The sequence below is a fragment of the Hyaena hyaena genome, unplaced genomic scaffold, assembly GCF_003009895.1.
Source record: "Hyaena hyaena isolate Hyena2069 unplaced genomic scaffold, ASM300989v1 scaffold_23, whole genome shotgun sequence".
NCBI lineage: Eukaryota > Metazoa > Chordata > Mammalia > Carnivora > Hyaenidae > Hyaena > Hyaena hyaena.
The window spans coordinates 218,357-240,117 of record NW_024080655.1 but is presented as its reverse complement, the minus strand read 5'-3'; the positions used below and the strand labels follow the sequence as shown (position 1 = coordinate 240,117).

The 21,761-nt window shown below is 37.7% G+C and overlaps 2 protein-coding genes across 2 annotated transcripts; both read left to right on the top strand.

Moving 5' to 3' along the window:
- The first annotated feature begins 9,351 nt into the window (after window positions 1–9,351).
- Window positions 9,352–10,263, top strand: LOC120228436 (olfactory receptor 4C12-like). Its single transcript, XM_039226790.1, has one exon. The coding sequence runs from the start codon at window positions 9,352–9,354 to the stop codon at window positions 10,261–10,263; it is 912 nt and encodes a 303-aa protein (XP_039082721.1).
- Window positions 10,264–17,976: 7,713 nt separating this feature from the next.
- LOC120228459 (olfactory receptor 4A47-like) lies at window positions 17,977–18,917 on the top strand. The gene is given in 2 exon segments (XM_039226821.1): window positions 17,977–18,571; window positions 18,574–18,917. Coding segments are annotated over 2 exon segments (927 nt in total). The 5' UTR covers window positions 17,977–17,988.
- The last annotated feature ends 2,844 nt before the right edge of the window (window positions 18,918–21,761 follow it).

Genomic DNA, 21,761 nt, shown 5'->3' with positions numbered 1-21,761 from the left:
AGACTTCTCAAAAATAAAAGAGAGCAATCAAATAGATAAAATCACGAATGAAAGAGGAGAGATCACAACCAACACCACAGCAATACAAACAATTACTAGAGAATACTATGAAAACCTATATCCCAATAAACTGGGCAATATGGAAGAAATGGACAAATTCCAAGCACCCACACACTACCAATACTCAAACGGGAAGAAATTAAAATTTTGAACAGTCCCATAACCAGTGAAAAAATTGAATCAGTTATCAAAAATTTCCCAACAAACTCTGGGAACAAGTTCTGGGCCAGATGGCTTCCCAAGTGAATTCTACCAGACATTTAAAACAGAGTCAATACCTATTCTTCTCAAGCTGTTCCAAAAAATAGAACTGGAAGGAAAGCTTCCAGACTCATTCTGTGAAGCCAACATTACCTTGATTCCCAAACCAGACAAAGACCCCACAAAGAAGAGGAATTGCAGGCCAATATCCCTGATGAACATGGATATAAAAAATCTCAACAAATGAATTTAACAGTATATGAAAAAATTATTCACCATGATCAAGTGGGATGCATTTCTGGGCTGCAGGGATGATTCAATATTTGCAAATCTGTCAATGTGAGACATCACATAAATAAAAAAAAGAATAAGAACCATATGATCCTGTCAATAGATGTAGAAAAAGCATTTGACAAAATATAGGAGCCTTTCTTAATAAAAACTCTCAAGAAAGTTGAGATAGAAGGAACATATCTTAACAGCATAAAAGCCATATATCAAAGGCCCACAGCTAATATCATCCTCAATAGGAAGAACTGAGAGCTTTTTGCCTAAGGTCAGGAACACGTGAACACGTCAGGGATGTTCACTCTCACCACTGTTGTTTAACATAGTGTTGGAAGTCCTAGCCTCAGCAATCAGACAAAAAAATGAAATAAAAGACATCCAAATTGGCAAAGAAGAAGTCACGCTTTCACTTTTGGCAGATGACATGATACTCTACATAGAAAATCCAAAAGATTCCACCAAAAAACTGCTAGAACTGATACATGAATTCAGCAAAGTTCAGGATATAAAATCAATGTCCAGAAATCGGTTGCATTTCTATACACCAATAATTAAGCAACAGAATGAGAAATCAAGGAATTGATCCCACTTACAATTGCACCAAGAACCATAAAATACCTAGGAATAAACCTAATCAAAGAGGTAAAAGATCTGAATGCTGAGAACTACAGAAAACTCATGAAAGAAATTGAAGAAGACACACTAAGTTGGAAAAGCATTCCATGCTGATGGATTAGAAGAAGAAATATTGTTAAAATGTTGATACTACTCAAATCAATCTTCACATTCAGTACAATCCCAATCAAAATATCACTGGCATTCTTCTCAGAGCTAGAAGAAACAATCCTAAAATTTGTATGAAACCACAAAAGACCCTGAATAGCCAAAATAATGGTGAAAAAGAAAACCAAAGCTGGAGACATCACAGTCCCAGACTTTAGCCTGTCTGGGCTACAAAGCAGTAAGCATCAAGACAGTATGCTATTGGCAGAAAAACAGACACATAGACCAATGGAATAGAATAGAGAACCCAGAATTGGATCACAAATATATGGTCAACTAATATTTGACAAAGCAGGAAAGAGTATCCAATGGGAATAAGGCAGTCTCTCTAGAAAATGGTGCTTGGAGAACTGGAGAGCAATATGCAGACAAATGAAATTGGACTACTTTCTTAACCATGCACAAAAATAAACTCAGAACAGATGAAAGACCTAACTGTGAGACAGGAAACTATCAAATTCCTAGAGGAGAAAACAGGCAACAACCTCTTTGACCTCAGCCACAGAAACTTCTTACTTGACATGTCTCCAAAGGCAAGGGAAATAAAAAAAAAAATAAACTATTGGGACCTCATCAAGATAAAAAGCTTCTGCACAGTAAAGGAAACGATCAATGACACTAAAAGGCAACGGACAAAATGGGAGAAGATCTTTGCTAAAAATATTAGAGAAAAGGTTAGTATCCAAAATATATAAAGAACTTACCAAAGTCAACACCCAAAAAACAAATAATCCAATGAAGAAATGGGCAGAAAACATGAATAGACCCTTTTCCAAAGAAGACATCCAGATGGCTAACAGACACATGAAAAGATGTACACCATTGCTCATCATCAGGGAAATACAAATCAAAACCACACTGGGATACTACCTCACACCGGTCAGAGTGGCTAAAATTAACAACTCAGGAAACAACAGATGTTGGTGAAGATGTGGAGAAATGGGAACCCTCTTGCACTTTTGTGGGAATGCAAACTGGTGCCACCACTCTGGAAAATGGTATGGAGGTTCCTAAAATAATTAAAAATAGGGGTGCCTGGATGCCTCAGTCAGTTAAGCTCCTACTTTGGCTCAGGTCATTGTCTAGCAGGCTTGTGAGTTCTAGCCCTGCATCCGGCACTGTGCTGACAGCTCAGAGCCTGGAGCCTGCTTGGAATTTTGTGTTTCCCTCTCTGTTTGCCTCTTCTCCACCCAGGCTCTGTCTCTTAAAAATGAATAAACGTTAAAAATTTTTTTAATTAAAAAATTAAAAATAGAATTATCTTATTACCCAGGAATAGCATTACTAGGAATTTATCCAAAGGATACAGGAGTGCTAATTCATAGGGGCACATGTACCCGAATGTTTATAGCAGTGCTATCAACCATTACTAAATTATGGAAAGAGCCCAAATGTCCATCAACTGATGAATGGATAAAGAAGATTGATCTATATATACGATGGAATACAACTTGACAATGAGAAAGAATGAAATCTTGCTATTTGCAATAATGAGGATGGAACTAGAATGTATTATGCTGACTGAAATAAGACAGAGAAAGAAAGGTATATGTTTTCACTCATACGTGGAATTTGAGAAGCTTAACAGAAGATCATGAGGGAAGAGAAGGAGGAAAATAGTTTCAAACAGAGAGGATAGCAAACCATAAGAGACTCTTAAATACAGGGAACAAACTGAGGACTGATGGGGGAGTAGAGGTGAGGGGAAAATGGGCTTTGGGCACTGAGGACGACACTTATTGGGATGAGCTCTAGGTGTTGTATGTAAGCGATGAATCATGGGAATCTACTGAAGCCAAGAGCACATTGTATACACTGTATGTTAACTAACTTGATAATGAAGTATATTTAAAAATAAATTAAAAACAAAACAAAAAATAAAAGAAAACAAACAAAAAGAATAAAAAGTTTGGAAAATTAAGCTGAAAAACACTATTGACATTAGATAAAAATAAAAATACTTAGAATAAATCTAATAGATTATGTGCAAGATCTCTGGAAAGTTTACACTATCTGATATCAAGACTTCATATAAAGATACAGTAACTGACATAAGATAAACATATAATTATATGGAACAGAATTGAGAGTCCAAAAAGAAGCCAATACAGAATTAATTGATTTTCACAAAATATTGTCAAAACAATAATGGAGAAAGTAAAATCCTTTTAATAAAAGGAGCTAGAGGGGCACCTGGGTGGCTCAGTTGGTTAAGCATCCAACTTTGGCTCAGGTCATGATCTCACGGTTTGTGGGTTCGAGCCCCGCGTCAGGCTCTGTGCTGACTGCCAGCTCAGAGCCTGGAGCCTGTTTTGGATTCTGTATCTCCCTTTCTCTCTGACCCTCCCCTGCTCACGCTCGCTCGCTCGTGCTCTCTCTCGCTCTCTCTCTCAGAAATAAATAAAACATTTTTAAAAAGCTAGAATAAGTGGATATCCATATTGATAAAAATGAATCTCAGCTTGTAAGTCACATCACATAAAAATTAATTTGAGATAAATCATATATCTAAAGGTAAGAGTAAAAAGTATAAGTATTCTAGAAGAGACTGCAGCACATCTTTGAAGACTTGAGTTTAACAAAGATTTCATAGTTAACATCAATTAGTTTTAATTTAAATATCAATAGCCAAGCATCAAATATTTTTTTTTTTTTTTACAAATAGTTTATTGTCAAATTAGGTTCTACATAACACTCAGTGCTCATCCCCAAAGTGCCCTCCTTCATGCCCATCCCCCCCTCCCCCCCACATCCATCAGTCCTCAGTTTTTGTCAGCATTCAAGAGTCTCTCATGGTTTGCCTCTCTCCCTTTCCCCCACCATTTCCCCCCTTCTTCTCCCCCTTGGTCCTCCGTCAAGTTCCTCCTAATCCTCCTATACGAAGCATCAAATATTTTAAAAGAAAATATAGTTGGAATATTTTTGTGACCTTGAGGCATTCAGTTATTAAAGGAAACAGAGGAATCTTGTTTTCATAAATAAAAGCTATATGAACACCAATATTTAAATTATGAAGTGCTGTTAATGGAAAGAACTTTAGCATAAATGCAAAGACTAGAAAACATTTGGAAGACATTTGAGTTACAAAGGATTATTGCTTACAATACATAATGAACTTCTACAGATTGAAAATAGAGTCAGTGAAAAATGGACCAAAGACACGGACAGGCATTTCATCCAAAAGAAAGATGTGGTGAGTAAATATGTGGAGTGATAATCAGCTTATAATTTTGGAAATGCCAAGGAAACTTGCAATGAGATGACATTCTATGTTCATTTAATTTGCAAAAATTAAGAAATTTGGGACTCATGGGATGTAGAAGACATGACCCGAAAGGATGTATTTTATAGTATTTTATATTGCTGCTGGAAGTGTATTTTAGTACAACTACTTTGGAAAATAATTTGGCGTTATCTAACAATCTTGAAGATTCACATAACCTCAATTTATAGTTTCAATTCAAGCAGTGGTTGGCATGTGTACATCTGGAGTTCTGTGCCAATCTTTACAGCAGCCTTTCAGTGATACTGAAAATGTGGAAATACCCAGAAATCTATCAACGAACATCAGCTGTGAAGCACTTGTAGGAGCATTGCCTGAGCAATGCTACAGCAGCTATAGACCTGAATAGGAGACTTCTACAGAACAAGCATGTCCAGAGGGAGGTGAGCATTTTAGTTATTCTGTGATGGGAAATAACTCATGAAGAATGTCTGAGAAGGTAGTCTTCTCTAGTTGCTTGAAAACAGATTCTTAAGATATTGGTGAAAATTTCATCTCAAGTTTGAGATCCTAGTTTTTGTTTGTTTGTTTTTTTAGTTAGAAATATGGCTGCCATTTATTATTCATTTGTTCATTCATTCATTCTCATGGGTCAGTTTAATCCTCAAAACAATGATATGTAGTCTGTTTTTGAAGATAAGAAAAACTGAGTCTGAGAAAGATAAATAAGTTATTTCAAGGTAGGAAAACATATTCATGGTACTGGTTAGATTGGAGGCTGGGTCTGTCTGTGTTTATGTGATGTCTAGGTGCTATAAGTTGTCTTTGCTCCTCTTTCTTTTTTTTTTTTAGTTTAAGTTTATTTATTTATTTTGAGACAGGGAGAGAGAGAGAGAGAAGGAGAGAGAGGGAAGGAGAAGGAGAGAAGGAGAGTTCTAAGCAGGCTTCAAGCTATCAGTGCAGAACTGACATGGGGCTCAATCCTTTGACCTGAGAGGAAGTCAAGAGTCAGATGCCTAACTGACTGAGCCACCCAGGTGCCCCATCCTCTTACAGTCAGTTATAACTGGGGTTTTTCAGTTGGTCGATGTATTTTAGCTATTCTGCTCAAGTATTCCACCTAATTGATAATGACAATGAAAGCATACAGTCAATTTGATTTATACATTTGGGAAAGTAAAATTGATTGATTGGACCCACAAATACTCTCACTGAGACCTTGTTTATTGTTCACATTCACCAAATGATAGAGTCTGGCCCAAACTCCTCTCTTATGTATCTAGTCTAGACCTTGGGTAATATTTTTCTGACTTCAGCTTCAACATCACTTCCTTAAGAATACCTTCCCTGAGCATCTCACCTCCATCCTGGTCTAAAGCATGTTCACATTACACAGGCATATAGCACTGTGTTCTTTTTTATAATGCTCACCACTCTCTCTCTCTCTTCTTTTTTTCAATAGTTGAATTCTTGCCTCTGAGAGCAGAGACACCAGCTGGGCTGTGAAGGCAGATTTGTATTTAAGTTTCAGTTCTGCCATTACTCACATCTGATCCTGTGTAAATTACCTATACTCATAGTACCTCAGTTTCCTCATTTGTAAAATGAAAATAATAATATTGCCCATCACAAAGGGTACCTCGTATAATGTGTTTAATAAAGGACCTGGCATATAGAACTCCATAGTTAGTTATTGTCATTATTATTGTTGAACAACACCGTGCCTGGTATATTTTAGATGTTCCATGAACATTTATTGGGGGCGGGGGGAGAGAAATGAAGAATCCAGGTTCTGATTGTAGCCTGATAATTATCCTATTCCTGTAGATAAATTCTAACCCTTGTCAAAAATGTCCTTCTGTGGTCAGAGGGACTATTGGAGGAAGAGAGAAGCATTTAGCTGTCATTTTGGCAAGGACTCCTAAAATTAACTACTCTTCCCTTGGGGAAATAGCATAGAGCTGAGTCACCACTTAAATCAAACTGGTGCCTGTCTTGTGAGAACTGAAGGAGTTGAGAAGCAAGGTTGTGAGCATTTCTTAGCAGAGTGAACCACAAAGGCAGTGCCTCTCCCTGACTACATCTGTGGCTAGCCATGGGGAGCTGGTGAAATGATGCGAGAAAGTGGATGCATCCCACGGACCAAAGTATGTGGCTCAGCACTGAGCACAGATGCCCTGAAAAAAAGGCTCATAGGAATAGGCTTCAAGAGAATCCTCATCCCAGAGACTTTTTTGACGTCAGTCAACTGCTGACATTTTGGTAATTGGATTTGCTTTTCTGGCTTCAAAAATGGCTGCCATGTTCTTAGGGCCTCTAAGTCCCACAAGTTGTACAGAAAAAACTTAAAAAACAAAAACCTATAGATTTCTGTGAATCCTACAGAAACAGAAATGTGTCAAGCTGCTGAAAACCTCCTCTCCAAAACCCAAAGTCACCTTAAATACAAAGTGAGTGTGTCTACTATCTGAGTTTAATATCTGAACAAGTCAGGCCAGGGGGAGAATCCCAGTCATACAATATATGGGAAGTGTTGGTATGTAAGAGAAACACATATTCTTCTTTTTAATTTTACCTCAAGATTTTTTTTTCTGGAAACGTTGTGCTTGTTTGTTTGTTTGTTTGTTTGTTTTTCAAACAGTAAATTTACATAAATTAACCTGACTATGACTATGGTTTCTTACACCTCTGACTGAAGAAAAATAAGTATTGTTGAGTCTGCCAAGGGCCAATTCTTGACAAGACTGTAGTTGATAACCCTCAGCACTGAGTTAGTCAAAAATAACTTTTTCTGACCAATTTGTATGTCAGGACTTACTGATTTGTCAGCATTTTTCTGATATTGATCCCAAGGGCCATAGTCAGCAAACGAGTTTGATGAAAAGTTCAGATTTCAAGTGCATCACTTGCTGGAAATATTACACTATACTTACTAAAGTCTTTCTTAGAGGACTTTGTAGTGCATCATTTTTCTCCCCTTGCCTTTTTTCCTCTTTTACTTTTGGTTTTACTTTTTCTCCTCTTTATTTCTCCTCCATTTCTCTCTCCATCCCTTTTGTTGCTTTCTCTCAAATGCTTTATAATAACTAATATTAGTTACCACTGTGGATATTGAATAGATCATAAGACTAGTAAGACACAACACTGTACAAAGCATTTATTTGAATAGCGAATAGGAGTTACATTAAGTTTCCTATTTCCTGGATCAATCCATACTCATCGTAGAGTCAAATTTGAGAAGAGTACATTATTTTAAGTTTAGAATATATCTTTAGCAAATCGATTAATGAATAGACAATATATCCCACAAAGCAAGGAAACTAAACAAATAATTAAATATTTGTGTTAAAGAGTCTTTTAATCACTTGCTTTAAAATTTTTCTTTTTTTGAATCTGATGACCTTTCTTCTTGACCTTTATCACTGCTTTTCTTAGTCTCCTGTTTCTTCTCACTTGATTAGCTTGCATTTTCAGAATCTCTGCCTTTTAGAGATGCTCAGAGACAACTCTGAAAGGTTTTTTTGGTGATACTCCCATGAGTACAGTAAAATAATATTAACAACAATAGTAAATTTAAACTGATTTTCTCTTCCCAACACTCCTACATGTAACTATATTTGTTACTTACTTTAACAGATGAAAAAACAGAAGCACAGAGAGATAAAATAAATTGATGTTATGTAGTTAATTGGGGGTTCATTCCAGATTCCAATCTAAGTCTTTGGCTTTTATTTCATTTTATTTTATTTATTTTGAAGAGAGAGAACATGAGCAGGGGAGAGGGGTGGGGAGGGGGAGAAGAGAGGGAGAAAAAGAGAGAGAGAGGGAGAGAGCAAGCATCTTAAGCAGGCTCCATGCTCTGTGCAGAGCCTGATGTGGGGCTCGATCCCATGATTCTGGGATCACAACCTGAGCTGAAATCAAGAGTTGGATACTCGACCAGCTGAACCACCCAGATGCCCCTAAGTCTGGATTTTAAACCCATTTCTCTTTACTTTTTAATGCGTTTCTACTTTGTTCTTTCTCCTTTATTTCTCTCCCTCTTTCTTTTGCCTCTTTTTCTCTTCTGCCTATCTCAGTGAATGCTTTGTGAATGTTTACTTTTTAGCCAGCATTGGGGATACAAAGATGAATAAGATTACAATTGGAGTAAGGCACATTTTTGTCTTCAAAGACACCGTGTTGAATGAAGAATGAGAGAAGAGTATGAGACAATATGACTAGTACCATAATGGCCATGTACCAACTTCTCTGAAATTGGAAGGAGGTAGCAATGCCATTTTTAGTCTTGAGGAAGCTGAGAAGTTTCCAGACAGGTAATGTAGGAAAACGTATGGCTTGTGAAAGAAACTTTATGTGGCTTTGATTCTTTTTTTTATGAACTGAATTAGAACAAATTGAATTTTTCACTGGTAAACATGTCCAAGCATTTTGGAGGGTAAAAAATACATATCTTTGGGTATGTTGAATGTGCCTCACATATGGCTACATCATGGATTGGCTCTTCTAAATTAATGCATGGTATTTTTCTTTCCTGATTTTAAAAGTTACACAGTCTTGTAGAAAATTAAAACAAATCAGGAAATTATAAAGAAGAAAAAATGCCACCTTTATCGTCAATTGTAAGAATATAAAAAATCAAATAGTTGATATGGTTTTGTGCTTGCTTTTGATTTCTGTAAAACTAGAAAAAAGAAGGTTTTTCCTGAATATTTATTCATTAGAAGAAGGCAACATTATTGAGAATGAGTATGACTTTCTTTTCAGGGAAGTCACTTGTCACCTGAACTGAATTGATGGGGAAGATGAATAATGTGACGGAATTCATCCTCCTGGGCTTGACTCAAAATATGACACTTCAGAAATTCTCATTTGTTGTATTTTTAATTGTCTACTTGGTCACCTTGGCAGGCAACCTGCTCATCATGGTCACCATCAGTGCCAGCAGGGCCCTCGAAACTCCCATGTACTTCTTCCTGTCTTATTTGTCCCTTATAGATGGCTGCTGTTCTTCCTCCATGACCCCTAAAATGCTCGCTGACACTCTTACCATGAGAAAAGTCATCTCTTTTACGGGATGTATGACTCAAGTCTTTGCGGAACATTTTTTTGGTGCTGCTGAGATTATCCTTCTCACAGTAATGGCCTATGACCGTTATGTGGCCATCTGCAAACCCTTGCACTACACGACCATCATGAGTCACCAGTTGTGTAGCCTCCTTGTAGGAGTGGCCTGGGCTGGAGCCTTTGTCCACGCAACCATTCAGATCCTCTGCACAGTCTGGCTGCCTTTCTGTGGCCCCAATGTCATAGATCATTTCATGTGTGACTTGAACCCTTTGTTGAAACTCGTCTGCATGGACACACATACCCTTGGTCTCTTTGTTGCTGCCAATAGTGGGTTCATCTGTTTGTTAAACTTCCTCCTTTTGGTGGTTTCCTATGTGGTCATCTTGCTCTCCCTAAAGACCTATAGCTTGGAGGGGAGACGCAAAGCCCTCTCTACGTGCATCTCTCACATCACTGTGGTCATTTTATTCTTTGTGCCCTGTATATTTGTGTATCTGCGCCCAGCAGTCACCTTTTCCATTGATAAAGCTGTGGCTGTGTTTTATACCATGATAACTCCTATGTTAAACCCTTTAATCTATACATTGAGAAATTCAGAGGTGAAAAATGCTATAAAGAAGCTCTGGATGAAGAGGTGACTTCAATGGATAAATAATCACAACAGCATAAAATGACTTCATCTTTTAAATGACAAAAAGAAAATAATATAATTTCTATGGTTCAGGGTCTAGTGAACACTATATATAAAAGTATGTTGATGTTGGCACATAAGTCCTCAGAGGAAAGGTACAGGCAGGAAATCATTTGTCATTCAAATATATCCCATTTAAATTTATTTATTGGTCATTTGGTTGTCAAACTTTGCTTACTTTCAGAATCAGCTGGAATTCTTGTTAAAATGCACATTTCCAGGATATAGCTCTAGAGATTCTAATTCAATGGGAATGTTCTTAGATTGGCACATTTGCATTTTAAACAAATTCTGTGGATGTTTTTAAGCAGGTGATCTATATGTACACTTTGAGCAACAATGCTATAGATTATGCTTGCATCATCTACCTATTAATGAATGATCTTGTTAGAGCATTTCCTGGGAAGTATCTATCATAGCAGATGCTATGAAAGATCATGAAACTCAGTTCTTCATAAGTGATGCTATACAAGCTCACTACATTTGTAACTGTAAAACAAAAATGTCATATTCTGTGAAGATAGAAAAGCTCTCCATATTCTTCATCTTCACTTTCTATACTTTTAAATCTTTTGCTGCATCTGGTCTGATTCTTTCTTTTCCTCTCTTGCTTCCAAGTGGAAGGTCTACTATCTATTCTTGCTGAATTATTTGGATTAAAGTTCATTGTTATTGTAATATTAACAGTCATTTACATTGAAAACATTATTTTCATAGTTTTGCCATATGAAGCAGATTTTATGTATCATTTTTATATGTACATTTGGAGGTATATTATTATTACTAAGAAAACAGTCTCTAAGTAAGGTAGTTCTGAGATCAAAACTTACTTTTGCAATATACAGTGTGGACTTCAGTGAACTACAACTTCTTTGAGTTAAAGGAGAGTGATAGAGATATTATCAAGATTAGTATAGAATCCTTGTAGACCTTTTGTTACCAATCAATTCTCAATAGCTGTTAGTCATGAAATTTATTACTGGAATCTCTGTAACAGTACAGAACCACTTAGTCTATTTTTTGAGCATTAGAAGGGATAATACATTGTTTCTTTGTACCTTCCATGAAGAATAATACTCTGAGCCTACTGGCCTTGTAAAATTCTTGGGGGGCTGGAATGCTTCCCAACATCTTTGGCCATTGCTTTCCCATGCTATTCTGTTTTTCTTCTTTCCATTGGCCTCATGCTTCCTAGATCTGGGGGGCTGATCCATTTATGGGTATGACTTTTTTTTCTGACAAGTCCAAATTGAAGAGCCACAAAGGCATTTTATTATGAACCTGAGGTCAACACAACAGGCAACCGGACTATGAACAGAATTAAGTGAGATATTTGTTTGGAGGAGGTGGTTTGGTTGAGTGGTGAGGGTAGACTCTGGAGTCAGATTTCCTGGGTTCAATGTGACCTGGGAAAGTTATTTTACCTTTCAACAATATTTTCTTTTTCTGTAAAAAAATGGAAACAATAATATGTATTTCATAATGTTTTGGGGTCTTATAAGTGGGATTATATATGTTAAATGCTTATGAAATTTCATGGCACATAGTAAACATTATAAAAGTATATTGAAAAGAAAAAAACTGACTGGTGATGACCTGATTCTTAATACAGACAGATTTTTGCTTCTCTCTCTTCTTGAACTACCAAGGCCTTCATTATCTCTGGGACAGGACCTCTATGAATCTTACCTTGGTCCCTGTCTCCTTGTGTGATGAATACTACGTCAGATAACTTTTCCCTTGAACTTTAGGTAAGAGAATTTTTTACCTTTAGGTTATTATTCAGCCCCTGGAAGTCACTAACACTTTAGTGGAAGTTTTGGGTGATGTGGAAAAATTTGGGTTATAGAGTAAGCAGAAGTATTATTGAATTCTATCTTGTTAGTTTATGTAACATTGTGTGAATTTCACAGCTCTCAGGACCTTATTTTAATCTTTGCTCACACATACAGTGAAATAGTAACACATTTTTCAAAGGGTAGTTTTAAGCATTAGATGAGACACTGTATGCCAAGTGTCCAGGACTATGCTTGTCACTCAGTGGGTACTTAATAAATGTCATTGTATTTGATACCCCCTCACTTCTTCATTTGAATCCTATTTCTGTCTAATTTAAAAAAACCCCTCTGACTTATACATATTATTGAACTCTATGTAGGTATTTCTATTAGGAGGTCATGAGGCACTTTGAAAATTCTAAGAATAAAGCCCTCAAATTAATGCAAGATGGATGAGATTAACTTTCTAAAAAATTCACCTTGAAAATGTGAATGTCGGGGCGCCTTGGTGGCTCAGTCGGTTGAGCGTCTGACTTTGGCTCAGGCTATGATCTCACATTCGTGGGTCTGAGCCCCATGTCGGGCTCTGTGCCGACAGCCAGCTCAGAGCTGGAGCCTGTTTCAGATTCTGTGTCTGCCTCTCTCTCTGACCCTCCCCTGCTCATGCTGTCTCTCTCTCAGAAATAAATAAAACATTAAAAAAATGTGAATGTCTCCAAAGTTACAATTAGGTTAAGGAAGACCCCCAAATTTAACAAACTTTTTATGACCCATTAAAAAATCTTTAGTACAATAATTAGTAATTGTAGCAAAAGCGATTCCTACTTACTACAGTTTGGCTGATACTACAAAGGAAAGTTACTGTTTAATCCCCTAAGATCCCTATGAAATAGATAACATTATTCCTGCTTTCCAGAAGAACTGAAGTATGGAAAATTGAAATCATTTACTTTAGGTTGCAGAACTAGAAAATGTCTGAAATGGGATTTGAACCCATGTATTTTGGCTTTAGAGCTTGCACTCTTAAGCACTGTGGTATACATCATAATAATGACACAGATCATATAACAATTTCTAGTGGAGGGAGATAGGCAATAAGTAAGTTAATGTATATATAAAAAATTTCATTCAAGGAGAAAAGTGCTCAAGAATGGAAAGGTGTGTGGGGCACCTGGGTGGCTCAGTCAGTTAAGCCTCCAACTTCGGCTCAGGTCATAATCTCACGGTTCCTCAGTTCGAGCCCCGCGTCGGACTCTGTGCTGAGAGCTAGCTTGGATCCTGGAGCCTGTATCTCCCTCTCTCTCTGACCCTCCCCTGCTCATGCTGTCTCTCTCTCTCTGTCTGAAATAAATAAAACATTAAAAAAAAAAAGAATGGAAGGGTGTGAGGTGATAGTGACTCAGAAGGCAAGGGACCGCTTCAGGTTTTGCCTTCAAGGAAGACCCCACAGCAAGATTTTACAGCATTTATTCATGTCCAGGAGTGAGAGACAGTGAGCTGAAGATCATGAGTAAAATCACCAGAGAGGAATTTCTGTAGGTGGGAAGGGGATTTTTATCTGACATGGTTGAGTGTCATTAAGTGCTCTCTTCTGACTCAGAGATCACCAAGCAACCTTAAACGTACACTTAATTCAGCTCTTATTAAAATCAGGATGAAGTGAAATACATTCATCACCTCACATAGTGACTTTTGTGTGTGTGTGAGAACATTTAAGATCCACTCTCAAGTGTATAACACAGTACTGTTAACTCTGGCACCAAACTGATTATTAGAGACCCAGGATTTATTCACCTTAAACCCAAAGTTTGTACTTTTTGACCAACATGCCCCCCTTTCCTTTCCCTCAGCTTCTGCCAACCACTGTTCTACTCTCTGATTCTTTGAGTTTGACTTCTCTTCTTCACTTTTGAAGGATAATTTCACAGAACACAGAATTTTAAGTTGGTTTTTTTTTTTCTTTCTCTCAACCCTTTAAATATTTCACTCCATTCACTATTTCTTGCGTGGTCTCTGAGGAGAAGTTGGATGTAATTCTTTCCTCTTCTCCTTGTGGTGGTGGTCCCAGCCGATTGGCAGAGATGTTATTGCCTACGAATGCCTGTGGCACTCACCCGGGCCCATATTGCTTCTAGAAGTCCCCACAGACATTTCCCCCACTGAGGCCAGAGTTGTGGCTGGATTGGCCTTTGTGATTCTTATTAGGATTGCAGGACACACTTCACTGCAGCAAAAACGATCAGGGAACTTTGAGGAACAAGATTTATTACACACTAGTCCTGGAGGCTACAGGGCATATATGGGGCCACACCTGAGGAGGTTGTAGGTAGAGAGTAAAAGAGCACAGACCTGAGGCTCTGCATTTGTTAGGGTCTGGTGGAGTGGGATGGATATCTAAGGTTTCATGGGTTCACTATTTATTGACTGCTTTAAAGCATAAGAGTGGGAATTAGAGGGTGGAAAGGGGGGCGCTTGGGTGGCTCAGTGGGTTAAGCATCTGACTTTGGTTCAGGTCATGATCTCACTGTTTGTGGGTTCGAGCCCCGCATCGGGCTCTGTGCTGATTGCCAGCTCAGAGCCTGGAGCCTGCTTCAGATTCTGTGTCTCCCTCTCTCTCTGGCCCTCCCCTGCTTATGCTGTCTCTCTCTCTCTCTCTCTCTCTCTCTCTGTCAGAAATAAATAAGATATTTAAAAAAAATAGAGGGTGGAAAGGGAGAAGTAGGGTGACTCAAGGGGTCAGTTACTGATGTGACCCTGGGCTTCCTGAAAGAGGGAACTTCATGAGTGGGGGTGACTTACTTCCTTGTCTGGTAGCTGTGTCATATAGCTGGCAATATGTTTATTCACGAGGGATGCCTTGTGAAATATGTGCATCGGTGATCAAAAACCTAATGTGAAGCACTTACACTGTAATCAAAGAGCTTAATGTCTGGGATACCCACTCCTCTATAGGTAAGATGTTTTTTCCTCTGGGCTCTTTCAAGATTTATAAGAGTATCTTTGATTTTCTGAAGTTTGAATATGATATATCTACAAATGGATTTTTGTTTATTTGGCATTTGCCTTATGAGGTATTCACTGAGTTTCCAGAGGCTTGGTGTTTGACATTAATTTGGGGAGAAGTTCTCAGTCATTATTTCTTCATATATTGCTTCTGTTCCTTTCACTTCTTCTCTTTCTGGTATTCCCATTACACAGATGTTACCCCTTTGGTAGTGGTCACACAATTCTTGCAAAGTCTGTTCTGGTTTCTTTATTTTCTGCTTTTTGTTTTTCAGCCTGTTTCCGTTTTGATTTTCAGTTTGGGAAATCTCTATTGCCATGTCTGGAGGCAATGTCTAGCTATTAATGAGCCCTGTCAAAGGCATTCTTGATTTCTGTTGGTCTTTTTGATCTCTAGCATTTCTTTTCGACTCTTCCTTAGAATTTCTCTCATCTTACATGATCTACCTGCTCTTATCTTTAGGGATGTAGCAGGGCAAGTGTTCTGTAGTCTATCACAGAGTGTCAGTCTTCAGGTGAGCCTGGGCTCTAGGACTGGATAGTTCACCAGGGCTTCTTGTCCAACCTCTCCATAATCTGATAGGTCTAAAAGTATCTTTACATATAGATTTCCTTCTCAGATTTGGTGGAAAACCACAGTGAACAGAAGCAAGAATCAGTCTTGGACACACTGCAAGTGCATGACTCGATGATGTATCTGGTTAGAAGGCAAAAAATGGCCAATGACTTTACCTCTAGTGGGGAGAAGATGCTGTTCTCTTCAGAACTATTAAAACTCTTTCAGGAGGGTTAATGAGTATTTCAAGAATGTCTTCTCAAGATCTTGGTACAATTAGTTTTGCCCTACTAACCCGAATAAGATGGCCTGAAAATTGGAATAGTAATTTTTCTTTTTTGAAGTTCCTAGAAAAGAAGTTAGTTTCTAGAGAACAGTTTCCCTTAAATTTTTTTAATGTTTATTTATTATTGAAAGAGAGAGAGAGAGGGAGAAAGAGCATGCAAGTTGGGGAGGGGCAGAGAGAGAGACACAGAATCTGAAGCAGGTTCCAGGTTCTGAGCTATCAGGATAGAGTCTGATGGGGGGTTCAAACTCATGAGCCATGAGATTATGACCTGAGCCAAAGTTGGACACTTAACTGACTGAGCCACCCAGGCTCCCCAAGAACTTTTTAAAAGTTTCCCTTTTAAGGGGCGCCTGGGTGGCTTAGTCGGTTGGGCGTCCGACTTTCGCTTAGGTCATGATCTCGCAGTTCGTGGGTTCGAGCCCCGCGTGGGGCTCTGTGCTGACTGCCAGCTCAGAGCCTGGATCCTGTTTCAGTCTGTGACTCCCTCTCTCTCTGACCCTCCTCTGCTCACACTGTCTCTCTCTCTCCTAGAAATAAATAAAACATTAAAAAAAAAAGTTTCCCTTTTAAAAGCTTTTTGCTGACTTGTTATATCAGGTAGGTTTGTCTGCCTTGATAAATTACTCTAATGTAGAAAATTTTTGTTTTTATGTTTGCACCAAGGGATTCCTTTTAAATAGATCTACAATCAAGTAATAATTTTCTGAAGTAATTAGAAGACTCTATGTAGAAAATGGACGGACATAGTCATACGAAGTCAAATATATTCTTAAGAACTAGTGCTGCTTCTTGTCCTCAGTGGTCATGCTGGATGAAAGAGGCATTTCCAGGTCTTTGTAAGTTAGCTAAAAAGTCCTTCCACTGATTGGGAACAAGCCTTCAGAAGGTAAGTCTGTAAGAGTAAATGGAGGAAGCCAGGCTTTTTAGTTGTGTGAATTACTTTATTTTGTGGGATATTCTTATAAACTTGAGTTTATAAAAATTGAAACAGTATTTATATACATTAAATATGATTCTATATATATGTGCATATGTAGATGTAGATATATATGTATGTGTGTGCATATATACATATATTTGTATATATATAATATCTACGTATGGAAATAGCATATGATATACAGTTGTGCATAACAAATAATATATGTTCTTCTCGCAGTGTTAACATTTCCTTTCGTTAAAATATTTTGTACCATGTAAGGAGATGGAGGCCATCTAGGAAGGAATAGATTTTTTTGTGGAAAATTAAAAATTTATCTTTTTTTAATGTTTACTTTTTTTAGTGAGAGACAGCACAAGCAGTGGAGGGACAGAGAGAGAAAGGGAGAGAGAGAGAATCCCAAGCAGGCTCCACACTGTCAACACAGAGACCAACGTGGGGCTCAAGCTCACGAACCATAAGACCATGACCTGAGTCAAAGTCAGACGGTTAATCTACTGAGCCCCCCAAATTTATCTTAATAAATATTTAATTGATCCCATTTGGAAATGTCATTTAGGTAGTTGAATACAGAGAGCCATTCATAAATTGTTCTCCCACTTTGCATATGTAAATTACCTTAAGTGATTCTTCACTTAGGAATCACACTTTATACATGACTTTATACATGTGCATCTTCCATGGAATGCCCTTTCCATCTTCTCTTGTTCTCTCATTTCTCCTTTAAAAGTCAGCTAAACTACTGCTTTCTCTGGGAGGCCTTCCCAGATCCCCTGTCTATTAATGTGTTCTGGCACAGGGCACCCCTAGTCTACATGACTATACTTATAGTGACACTTATTAAATTGATCTGTAATGGTCTGGCCACCTGTATATGAAATCACTGAGAGTAACAGACTATGTCTTATTCAACTGGGCATGTCAATGTCTATGACAGGTTTGACATCAATAGTTTTCCATGTGCATTTTTAATTGAATAAATAAAAAAGAGTAAGCTTATAATGAACTTAAAACTTTTCTCCTTTGTTTTAAAGGCAAACTGTTTCTAATAACTGAAGGCAGCAATTTGAAGTCAGCAATTATAAGGAATAGACAGAACCGAGTAAATGGAACCAAAGAGCAATGTGACGGACTTTGTCCTCTTGGGCCTCACACAGAATCCCAAGGAACAGAAAGTACTCTTTGTTATGTTCTTGCTCTTCTATATTTTGACCATGGTGGGCAACCTGCTCATTGTACTGACTGTTTCTTTTAGTAAGACCCTGGACTCACCTATGTACTTTTTTCTTGCTAGCTTATCGTTTATGGATGTCATTTATTCCTCATCTATTTCTCCTGAACTGATTTCAAATTTGTTCTTTGGGGAAAATACCATATCCTTCCAATCTTGTATGACCCAGCTGTTTACAGAGCACTTTTTTGGTGGATCAGAGGTCTTTCTTCTGCTGGTGATGGCCTATGACCGCTATGTGGCCATCTGTAAGCCCTTGCATTATTTGGTTGTCATGAGGCAATGGGTGTGTGTTGTGCTGCTGGTAGTGTCCTGGGTTGGGGGTTTTCTGCACTCAGTAATTCAAGTTAGCACGATTTATGGGCTCCCATTCTGTGGTCCCAATGTAATTGATCATTTTTTCTGTGACATGTACCCTTTACTGAAACTGGTCTGTACTGACACCCATGTCATTGGCTTATAGTTGCGGCCAATGGAGGACTGATCTGCACAATTGTGTTTGTGCTCTTGCTCTTCTCTTATGGTGTCATCTTGCACTCTCTGAAGAACCTTAGTCCAGAAGGGAGGCTGAAAGCCCTCCAGACCTGTGGTTCCCACATCACCGTGGTGGTCTTCTTCTTTGTTCCATGTATTTTCATGTACGTGAGACCTGCTAAGACCTTCCCCATTGACAAATCATTGAGTGTGTTTTATACGGTCATAACCCCCATGCTGAATCCCCTGATCTACACTCTGAGAAATTCTGAGATGACAAATGCTATGAAGAAGCTCTGGAGGAGAAATGTCACATCTTATAGTAAATGAGCGCATCATCCACCATGAAGAGAGTTATTTGACATTAAGGTTCATTTCCCTAGACTACACAAGTCTTCTAAAGTCTGATTCTGACTTTCCTTTCTTCAAAGAATTTATGATAATTATAATTAAAGAATGAAGTAAATTAATGTGCTGTAATAAATTTCGCTCCCTGCTAGGATGTAAGGTCCATAACATCTTGTAGATCTCTTCATTTAGGAATGTGTAATGCCTTTCTAGCAAGGAATCCATAATAGGTAATGAATTTGTGAGGAAATTTTTATATGATTATACTAAGTTTTAATCAATTTATGAATTTATCTTTTATATATTTTCTGAGACTTGGTATTTTTAATTAGATTCTTGTCATTTAGTTGTTTTTATTATACTATTTAAAACATTTAATGGTGTGTAGGATGTTTTCTTTATTAAATTTCAGTTTTCTTATATAAGAAAAGTTGAAGTGTAACAGGTAATAATAGCAAAAATGAAACCCTTATGGAACAGGAAAAAGTGTAGCACAAATTTCCTACTCATCTCTCAGCACTGTCTCTCTTTCCTAGAGGCAGTCACTTAATCTGTTTCTTAAGATTCATCAGGCAATAATCTTTACAAAGTCATGTGCAAATCCAAATACACGTATGTGTGTTTTTCTGCAAATGTAAATGTTTGCTTTTACTATGCAACATTTTTTTTAACTAAGCTTTTCATATTAGGATAGTTTTTATATATTTTTTATTTTCATTTTTCATTGAACTATGGTTGACATAATTTATTAGGTTCGCATGTACGACACAGTCCTCTGACAGTTATGGACATGACAGAATGCTCACCATGGTAAGTACAGTTACCACCTGTCACCACACAAAGGTTTTCCAACAGTATTTAATATATTCCCTATGCTGTACTATGCCCTTTGACTTATATATTTTATAACTGGAAGTTTGTACCTATTAATCACTTTTACTTTATTCGCCCATCCCCTCAGCCCCTCCCCTTCAGTAATCATCACCTTTTTCTGTGTATTTGAGTCTGTTTTTGTTTCTGTTGATTTGGTTATTAGATTTTTTTTCTCTATAATTTTTATTTATTTCATTATACTTGTATATATATATATATATACATATTTTTTACAAATAGTTTATTGTCAAATTAGTTTCCACATAACACCCAGTGCTCATCCCCACAAGTGCCCTCCTCCATGCCCATCCCCCCTCCCCCCTACATCCATCAGTTCTCAGTTTTTGTCAGCATTCAAGAGTCTCTCATGGTTTGCCTCTCTCCCTTTCCCCCACCATTTCCCCCCTTCTTCTCCCCCTTGGTCCTCTGTTAAGTTCCTCCTAATCCTCCTATATGTGCAAACATATGATATTTGTCCTTCTCTGACTGACTTTTTTCACTCAGCATAACACTCTCAAGGTCCATCCATGTTGCTACACATGGCCAGATTTCATTTTTTCTCATTGCCATGTAGTATTGCATGGTATAAATAAACCACATCTTCTTGATCCATTCGTCCGTTGATGGACACTTAGGCTCTTTCCATGTTTTGGCTATTGTGGAGAGTGCTGCTATGAACATTGGGGTACATGTGCTCCTATGCCTCAGCATTTCTATATCCCTTGGGTAAATTCCTAGCAGTGCTATTGCTGGGTCATAGGGGAGTTCTATTGTTAGTTTCCTGAGGAATCTCCACACTGTTTCCAGAGGGGCTGCACCAGTTTACATTCCCACCAACAGTGTAGGAGGGTGCCCGTTTCTCCACATCCTCGCCAGCATCTCGTGTTCTCTGATGTGCTTATTTTAGCCACTCTGACTGGTGTGAGGTGGTATCTCAGTGTTGTTTTGATTTGTATTTCCCTGATGAGGGGGGATGCTGAGCATCGTTTCATATGTTTGTTGGCCATCTGGATGTCCTCTTTGGAGAAGTGTCTGTTCATATCTTCTGCCCATTTCTTTACTGGGTTGTTTGTTTTTTGGGTGTGGAGTTTGGTGAGTTCCTTATAGATTCTGGATATCAACCCTTTATCTGATATGTCCTTTGCAACTATCTTTTCCCATTCCGTTGGGTGCCTATTAGTTTTGTGGGTTGTTTCCTTTGCCTTGCAGAAGCTTTTAATCTTGATGAGGTCCCATTAGTTTATTTTTGCTCTTGATTCCTTTGCTTTGGGGGATGTGTCAAGTAAGAGATTGCTGATGTTATTAGATTTTACATATAAGTGAAATTAGCTGCAACATTGAAGATATTCCATATCAGTCCATTCAGACCTAATTCTTAGTGGTTTTTTGTACTAGGTAGTACTCCCTTATAAATATATATTAAAATTCATGTATGCATTTCCCCTCTGATTGTTTCTAACCTTTTTGTATGTCAAAGAATTTTGCAATCAACACGTGTCTTTGAATAGGTGCAAATATGAATTGCTAGGAGTGGAATTGTTGATATATGTGTTTGAGTCAGTGGTCAGGTAGTTAGATGTTGATATTCATCATTATTGCCAAACTGCCATCCCTGAGATTGTAGTACCGTCTATATTGCTGCACGCAGTCTGTGAGAGTACTTCTTTCCACATTCTCAACCACCTGTACCTAATAAATATTTAAGGCATAGAACAATCTGATTAAAGATTTCATTTTTATAGTTTAATCAAAATCTTTTTTTTAAAAATCTTTTGGTATAATTGAGTTGGAGCATCTTCTCACATATTTAATATGATATGTGTTTATTTTTCTGTGGATTGTCTACTAATATCTTTCTCTGGTTTGATTGTTAATATTCCCATGCTGATTTTTATGTACTAAAGATACGATCCATTTTACTATTGTATAAGTAATTATTATTTTTCTGGCTTG

Coding starts and splice junctions, on each gene's coding strand:
- LOC120228436 (XM_039226790.1), top strand. CDS start 9,352: ATGGGGAAGATGAATAATGTGACGGAATTCATCCTCCTGGGCTTGACT.